This window comes from Vicia villosa, linkage group LG1, assembly GCF_029867415.1.
Source record: "Vicia villosa cultivar HV-30 ecotype Madison, WI linkage group LG1, Vvil1.0, whole genome shotgun sequence".
Classification (NCBI taxonomy): Eukaryota; Viridiplantae; Streptophyta; class Magnoliopsida; order Fabales; family Fabaceae; genus Vicia; species Vicia villosa.
Window position 1 is genome coordinate 68,761,178 of NC_081180.1, and position 9,106 is coordinate 68,770,283.

The 9,106-nt window shown below is 35.2% G+C and overlaps 1 protein-coding gene across 2 annotated transcripts; it reads left to right on the forward strand.

The window, feature by feature from the left end:
• The first annotated feature begins 1,141 nt into the window (after positions 1–1,141).
• LOC131640728 (DNA-(apurinic or apyrimidinic site) endonuclease 2) lies at positions 1,142–7,496 on the forward strand. Of its 2 annotated transcripts, XM_058911118.1 has the most exons (11): positions 1,142–1,288; positions 1,381–1,548; positions 1,637–1,748; positions 3,107–3,325; positions 3,444–3,529; positions 4,021–4,136; positions 4,225–4,305; positions 4,796–4,996; positions 5,343–5,503; positions 5,590–6,269; positions 6,916–7,496. In XM_058911118.1, exons 2-11 carry the CDS (start codon positions 1,441–1,443, stop codon positions 6,985–6,987), a joined length of 1,836 nt encoding a protein of 611 aa, XP_058767101.1. In that variant the 5' UTR covers positions 1,142–1,288; positions 1,381–1,440; the 3' UTR covers positions 6,988–7,496. The 2 variants fall into 2 exon arrangements, with proteins under 2 accessions (XP_058767101.1, XP_058767106.1); XM_058911123.1 differs by having other exon boundaries at positions 1,175–1,548; positions 3,173–3,325.
• The last annotated feature ends 1,610 nt before the right edge of the window (positions 7,497–9,106 follow it).

Here is a 9,106-nt window from a genome sequence, read left to right on the forward strand (position 1 = left end):
ACAACCTTCCTCTATTGAATACCATTTCTTTTTAAACGGAACTACAAATGCTCTAACTTCCCTATTGTACAAAAGAGGTATGTAGGCAAAGATGTGATGTCTTGCCGAGCATAATAAATATTATAAAAAAATATTATTTTCTCATCCCATCATTTTTTTTTCAAACAATCAGTTTTAGCCTTAACACAGATTTTAAAGAGGTTTCCATGGAGTATCATAGATGTGAGGGATGATAACACATTTACCTTGCATAACCAACCCTCATACCATTTTCCCTTTGTTTTATTAGTTTTGTTTTAAAACTTCTGTGGATTTTATTCGTTCTTTTCCCATTCTTTTGTAAACAATAAACATCGGTGGCGACTCTTGCTTTTCGAGTTAAATTAATCAATAGTTTAATTTCAAATTTTCCAGCGCGACACTATAACAACATAAATTATATTTCAAAAATTTGTGCTAGTCCTTCTCCAATACAATTTGTTAGTTCCTCTAAATTAGGAAAATTTTGTGTTATGAATAAAAACAAAATCCTCCCCTTCTAAATTCTTTTATTTTTTTTACTCAATCCTTCCCCCTTTTTAAAGTCCTTCCCCTGCTTCCCCTCCAAACTTCCAAACAATGCTAAGTGACCCATATATAGGGGGAGCAATACAAGTTAATCAATGAACCAAAAGGAAAGAAAATGAGGAGACGGAAAATAACGGTAGGATTTCACTTTGGAAGGAAGTGTCACGCCCTGGTCTTGAGATCTAGGGCCACCTGTCAAGAAGTACTTACAAAACGTCTAAATGATGAAACTAACATTTAACACACATGTTTCCTAGGTTATTCATGACAACTTCCAAACCTCTTCCACTTCTCCAAGCAGCAATTCAGGTAGGAGGAATCCGACCTAGTTCTTTGGAAGACTTCCTGTTGCTACGCCACGAGAAGCCTTCAGGGAAACTGTTTTGGATCGGCTAAATGTTCAAATAAGAGAAAACCTCACATTTGATCCAAGTAATGGACACTTCGACCAACTTTCATATATAAGGTACCTCACAAAGGAAAATGTAAGATTTGAATTTGCTTCTCACTCACATTAATCATTATTTTTTTTCTCACGCTGCATCAGAAGTCACTCCTCCAATTCAAGATATATCTCACTATTTCACCAATCATTTGTGATTTCCGAACATAACATAAATCTTCATTCGGCTCATCTCAATTCCGCTACATTATAATCCTTTTCGCTACATTCTTCTCCCTGATTTTATGATACGCAAAGATACGCAAGTGTTTTTATAGGGTTGTTAGTCTCTATAATATTTTTTTGTTATATTAAAATTCAAAAAGTTGTAGGTTTAAAAATCATCAAAGTTTTCTTTTTTCTCTCGCTAGAAAAGGTGCTGCAATAACATAGACAATCGGGGAGGGTGAAAACCTCTGAGGAGAGAAAGGATGAAGATAGTAACTTACAACGTTAACGGTCTGAGACAACGCATATCCCAGTTCGGTTCTCTCCGTAACCTCCTCAATTCATTCGACGCTGACATTATCTGCTTTCAGGTTCTCTTCCAAACTCCCCCAAATTCTCTTTTTCTCTCCTCCTTCCATTTCCCCCCATCACAACAACAACACTCACACGTTCTTGCAGGAGACAAAACTTAGCAGACAAGATGTTACAGCGGATTTGGTTATGGTAGATGGATACGAATCGTTCTTTTCTTGTACCCGAACTTCTCAGAAAGGCCGAACCGGTTACTCCGGTAAGCTGTTTGTTACATTGTCACAACCAATATAACATGTTTATTGCAATAGAATTCCAACAATCAAATTCAAATGAATTCCGCGAAGTTGCTACATTTGTTTGTAACTAGATGATTCGTTAAGTAACAGAATTTAACATAACACTTATTATAACTGGATTGGTTTCATATGGGTTCGGAAACAATAACTTTATTGAATAAGATTTAGAAAAGAAATATGTTTTTAGTCTCTTTAAGCTTATAACTATGACCCTGTTTGGATAAATAACTTAATTTGCAGCTTATAGCATTAGTCTTATGAATAAGCTATATCTATACCCAAGCTAAAATAAAGTCAAACTTTCTCAGTAAAATGTATAAGCTGTTGTCAGCTATTCTTGAGAATGTTGGATGCAAGTGTGAGTGGTTAAGTCCTACATCGACTATGAATGGATGAAGTGTTGGATTTATAAGAGAGATGACCCTTATACTTGATGCCTTATGTTTGGATTGATGGAATAAAATAGAGCGGAGTGGAATAGTACATGATGGAATGGAGGGGAACGGAGCGGAATGGAATATAGATTACATTCCATTGTTTGTGTATTTTTTATAACATTGTTTGTGTATTTTTTATAATTTGACGGAACAGAACAGAACGGAACTAATTTCCATTTCATTATGCTCCATTCCGTCACATTCCGTCAATCCAAGGTTTTGTGTGGAGATGTGGTGTTTCCCTCTCTTGTGGTCCTGGAGCATTAGACCACCGTTGGTGCTCCCGGCTTCCCGAACTCCACAACAAGTGGTATCATAGCCATGGTTTGGTTTGGTGGTGGAGCGGACCCATTGGTGCTCCCGACTTCTCGGACTCCCCACAGCAGAGAGTTCATGTAAATAAACTGAAAACTTGTTATGAACAGGTTCTAATCATTGTCACAAGTGCTTATGAGTCATGAGTATTGAGAGTAGATAAACTCAAATGAGCCAATCCAAACCGACCATATCTCAACTTTTGTTGTTAGTCTTGAATGAGTATCCACTTTTCACTCCCTACAAACTACAAAACTACATTCTTGTAGTCCCTTGTTTTTAAATTGTAGAGACCGAAAAGTTGATGGATACCACAGCTAAAATAAAAATATGGATATTTTATAGGGACCAAAAATGCATATATGACCTTAAGATTTATGGATGAAATGCCTTGAGAATCTAGTTTTATTGGTTGCGAAAACTATGTATAAACAAACCCACTACATTTGCTGCAAAAAATTATTCTTATGCTTTTAAGTGTTAACCTTAGTGGTTGTTTGTAAAAATGAAAGCTCTAGTCTACAGTGTACTAATGTTTGAGGGATAAATTTGATTTGAGAGTGCAGGTGTTATTACATTTTGTCGAGTAAAGTCTGCTTTTTCTAGTACTGAAGCAGCATTGCCCTTGGCAGCGGGAGAAGGATTCACTGGCCTAATGTGTAACTCTCAAACTAGTGAAGATAAATCGCCACTCTTCATAGAAGATCTCGAGGATTTTTCAAAAGATGAGCTTTTTAGTGTTGATAGTGAAGGGCGATGCGTTGTCACTGATCATGGTCACTTTGGTGCGTGTGACTAGAAAGAATGATACATGTTTTATTTGAATCAATCTTTTAACTGTTTCTTTTTTTATTTAAAGAAAGGTGTAGATGTTTTGACTTAGTTGTGTTTGCGTCAATATAGTTCTTTTTAATATTTATGGGCCTCGAGCTGGAAGTGATGATACAGAGAGGATTCAGTTTAAACAAATATTCTACAGGATACTGCAGGTAGATGAACGAAAATCATTACTTTGCAGACTACTTTTTATGCTATAAAGTTTACATACAGCTTTTGTTCTTATGTGGATCTTGGCTGATATCTTATGCTTCAATTGCTAGTGTTATTGGATAAATATTGTAATTATTAGTCTAGTTGATAATTTGGAACTAAAATTTGAAATTCTCAAACTTCTTAATGTTGATTAAGTTTGTCATGGTTTATCTAATTGTATCATTTATCTGACAAAATGTAACCTGAAAACATGAGAATATCTTTTGGGGTTTCAAACTAGTGTATAAAACTTACTTTATTATTACTTCCTTTCTGTTTCCCATAAATCAGCATGATTCAATGAATATTGAAGTGTCTCTATTTTCTAAATTTGGGTATATTAATATCATAGTTTATGTGCTTGCCTTTGATGGCTCGATTTTTCAAAATTTTCACTTTTATTTTGTTTGTTTTTCTGTTGGATTGATGTTGGTAGTCTATTTGATAGAAAAGATTGGAGTCTCTCCTGCATCAAGGAAGAAGAATCTTTGTTGTTGGTGACCTCAATATTGCACCATTTGCAATTGATAGGTGTGATGCTGGACCTGATTTTGACAATAATGAGTGAGCTGACTGACAAATTCCTCTTTAGTATCTTTAATGTTGAATACACGACCAATCATCTAAGCTCTTTGGCTGAATTCTTGTGCAGGTTTAGAAAATGGTTCAAATCGATGTTAATTGAAAATGGAGGTCACTTTTCTGATGTCTTCCGAGCAAAATATCCTGATAAGTAAGACACTTGGGTTACCTATTTTGTTTTAATATAAAAAATTTATATGTAGTAGCCACCCTGAAAATTTAATTGCTGATACATCCTTGACATTGTCCTATCAGAAAGAGGAGATATTCTCATTCTTTATTTTCTGAAAATATTTTCTTGTCAATTTTTTCCCAGTTTGATATCAGCATAATCCCGTGACATTGTCCCAGCACATCCTTGATCTTGTCACTGGGATTATGCTGATATCAAGCTGAAGTTGCCTTTTCAAATTTTCAAATTCACTCAGTATAAAAATGGATTATTTGAAAACAATGAACTATATTTTTGCTTGTATTACTATTGATGACACATTTCTAAATGCACTTGGCTTGTGTTACATGCACATCCTCCATGTTTTTTGTTCTCCCTTCATTTGTGTTTTCAAAACTATGTCTAAGTTTTCAATATCATCATTATCAGTATGGTTGCGTCATAATTGCACAAATTGAGTTTTATGCAGAAGTGATGCATTCACCTGTTGGTCGCAAAGTACAGGTGCTGAAGTGTTTAACTATGGGAGTAGAATCGACCATATCCTATGTGCTGGTTCATGCTTACATAAACTAGATGACCTGCAATGTCATAGCTTTATAAGATGTCATGTTAAAGAATGTGAAATTATGACACAGTACAAACGGTTCAAACCAGAAAGCATGCCGAGGTAAGGTGCAAATGTTGCATATTGAATGAATATATTTTGTTTTTGGTGGAATGGAGGGATATTGAATTGAATGAATATATTATTGCAAGCTACATTATCTTTGAAATATGAACTTGGATGGAGGACTTTTTTGGTTATACCATAACATGTCCAATGTTGTGGAATACATCATTTCACATTGCACATTTATGGAATTTCCCAATACATTTTATACCTGTCGTTTCTAACTCCTATTGGGGTTTTTCACCACTACTGCGTCAATTGGTTAAAAATTTGCTCAGTTCTATACTACATGTCTTCTTGGATGCTAGGATATAGCTTTTAACTTTGACTTTATGATCCACAGTGCCCACAAGTGGAAGGGAGGAAAGAGTGTTAAACTTGAAGGATCCGATCATGCTCCAGTTATTTTGACTTTGAAGGAAATTCCTGAGGTCTCTCTGCATAGTACTCCCTCCTTATCTGCTAGATACGTTCCCATGATTCATGGCGTCCAGCAAACTCTAGGTATCGAAACGTTGTTTAATCTCAGGGTGCCATGATTTTGTATGTAAGATATCAATATCTAAATGTTTCTAAGCTTTTTATTGCAGTGTCATTGTTGATGAAAAGACGAGTTTCTGATTCGTGCAAGATGGCACACAGTGACATTTCAGTGGTCAGTACTTCTGAGAGAATAGAAGAACCAATTGACATAATTGGTTCATCTACCCGTGAATGTGATTTTCTTCCAAACAAGGATTCAGAAGGTAGCATTTTAGAACCAAATAAACTTTCCACGGGTTCTTCTCTGGAGACTGTTTCTAAATCAGGAAGTGTATATAAAAAATCAAAAATTCAGAAATGCAATGAATCCAAGAAAAATACTAGAAATAGTCAATCATCCCAGCTCTCACTTAAGTCATTTTTTCAGAAAAGCACAAATCTTGACAATGGTATCAAGGACTCTTGTATTGGTTTCTCAAATAATCAGGCAGAACCGTCACAACCCAACTCTCAATCACTTGAAAATTCTACAGTGTTTGATCATAGTAGCAGTCCTGTGCATGATGAGGCGAATGCAGCATGTGTTCAGGATTTAGCTGAACTAAATGATAGTTCTAGAAAAGAAGAGAAGAGTAATGTAGCTTCTCAAGAGTGGCAAAGAATACAAAAATTGATGCAAAACAGTATACCTCTTTGCAAAGGACATAAGGAACCTTGTATTGCTCGGGTGGTAAAGAAACAAGGAGCTAATTTTGGTCGCAGATTCTATGTGTGTGCCCGTGCTGAGGTAATCTGTTTCTGTCAAGTGGCTTTGTACATTGCGCTTTTGTCTCTGAAAATTATTCTTTTGAACTGTACTGATTCTTGTGAGGATATGACTCATTTGTTTTATATTCAAATATTTTCAATCCTGCAGTTCCGTAAGGGTTGCACAATTCATATCTGAATTTTATGTTTTTACTATTTTTGTTTTTGGTTTGTTGCTTTCAACTATTTCCACCAAGTATTTCTTACTATCATATAAAAGTTGCAAAGTCCGTTAGGATGAATTTTAAGAGCAATTCTGTCCCGCTTGTTTGCTCAATGGAGCAACTTTGTTATCTCTAGTTCCAATTGTTCTTTTGGTATAGTGCTGATGGGAAATCATGGCTCACAGCTTAGGGAAAACAAAAAAAAAGGTTTTACTCTTAACCTAATGACTAGCACAGTTGCACCATCCAATAATAAAGTTATAAGCAGCTCAACACTTGTTTTAGGGGAGGGATTGGCTCCCAACTTCTAATGAGCTACCTACATCGTGTCTCCAATGAGTTACATTATAGCCAGCTTAATAATTTGTTTTCATCCTTGTCTCTTCATGGTCTTTCATTCCATAATATGTGTATCACCATATGCACTAAGTGGTGAATGCTAACATGCTTTCCTCCTTACAGGGCCCTGCATCTAATCCTGAAGCAAACTGCGGCTACTTTAAATGGGCTACTTCAAAGTCTAATAATAAATAATGATGGTAAATAACATTTGAATCAAAGGATGATTCAGATGCACACCCTATCCAAATTCCTTTATAATGCAGTATGGAGCACATCCTATTAGAAGGAGATGCCTCTTATAATAAAATTCTGTCCACCGTTTTCGACCCATCCTTGCCTCCTTATATGTAAAGTAGTCAGCATGTTTCTCCATTTTCAACAGTGAGGAATTGGAAAGAAAATTAGTTCAGCTGTCAATGCTCCATCTCAGCTTCTAACCTGCTTAGATCCTGCCACTCTATAACGTTGTTGTTTAATAGCAGCTATAGCGGCGCCATATCACAATAGTGTAGCAGAATTTGGACAAACTGCCATTTTCATATGATATGCTATTTAGTAAAAAGCATCGTCAAATAGCTGATATAGTGGCGCTAAAGCACCATTGCATAGTGGAATTTCAACAATCCAGCCATTTTCTGATATCTGCTATTGACAACATTATAATGAAAAGTGCCATCAAGATAGTGTGGCTTCTAGGACTACTTGGGGTGTAAAATTTCCTACCCCTTATTTTCTTTTGACTAAAAGAAGTTTTACATAAGAAGGAAACGGCCATTTGAAGTAAGAAGGGATTTTTCATAGGTGTTAAGTTACATGCAGTCACTTTGCTGTGATATTATGCCTCTTAAGTGATGTTTCGGTATGAGAAATTTTAATTTCAACTAATGAGTTTACTGAGGAATGAATTGCTAATTCTCATTTTGTATAGCGGAATGCTTTCATTAAACTAACTAATTATCCCACCGTAAGTGATTGAAAAATATATGAAAATTTAAAAATGTCCCTGTTATTCTGAAAATACATTTTCGGATATACCAAGAGTCTCATTAAAACACATTCAACTAAGTCTCACTCCGTGTTTTTTTTCAAAATTTAATTCAGAAATGTATCTCTAAACTCACCCTATCAATGTATTTTTAATTTAACAATTCAGTGACAAATTCGTAAGTGCATTTCCTTATTTGTGAAGCGGAAATTTGAAATCATGTCACATTTGGATGTCAGCTACGATTTCGAAAGTGCATTTCTAGATTCTTCAAACGTGATTTTTAATTAAACAGAATTCTGCATGCTCTTCTTCCTCATGATTAAACACTATTTTCTCTCAACTTTTACAAAAAAAATCTTTTCATTCTCAATCAAATTTTGCATTCAATTCTTATTTTTCATTACAGCAGAAGGAGTAAAAGAAGCTGAAGTTTAAAGTAAAGATCATTTATTTCATTCTTCATTGGTCACATTTATCTAGATTCTGGGGTGAAAAAATTATGTTGTGTTCGGAAATGCATTTTCAGATTCTAGATGAGTTAATACAGAGATGCATTTTCGGAATAGTTCAATGTTCATTTCAACCTATTTTTGAAAAATTTTCTTTTATTGTTTGCCTTAGATATGGTGCACCCTGATGTTTTCCCCAAACCTATTGTGTCTACGGATACCAAATATGTTGATGTGAAGGAGGTAGATATTGGCAATCAATTTACAAATGGACAAGAGTTTGAGTTTCATGATCATATGCTTTAATGGATTTGCACGGAGGCATTCAAATCGAGGTTTGGTTTGTAATCAGAAGGTCTGATAATGGTTCAGATAGAAGACTTGCATTTGTGCCAATTAGATGCGAAAGAAGTGGGAAGTACATAACTCTTCTCTGGAAGTTCAAACAAGATGACACTGCTCCAAAGAAATCTCAGTGTCCTTTTAACTTGCGTGATTATCTTTTGGCAAATAACAAATGGAGATTTAACGTGATTTTTGGTTTACATAACCATGACATGTGTGATAAGTTAGTCGGCCATCCCATTTCATGTCGCCTTATGCTGGAAGAGAAGAAAATTGTTTCGCACATGACATTGAATATAGTGCAGCCCAAAAACATACTTGCAAATTTGAAACGTAAAAGACACAAAAATATCTCAAATATCAAGCAAGTATAAAATATTTGTATCCTTAAAACAAGGCATTAATGGGGGATATAACTAAAATGCAACAACTGTTGAAACTTCTGGAAGGTGATAATTTTGTATCTAGGTACCGAACGTGCAAGGATGGAGTAACCGTTCGAGATATATTTTGAACTCATATTGATTCC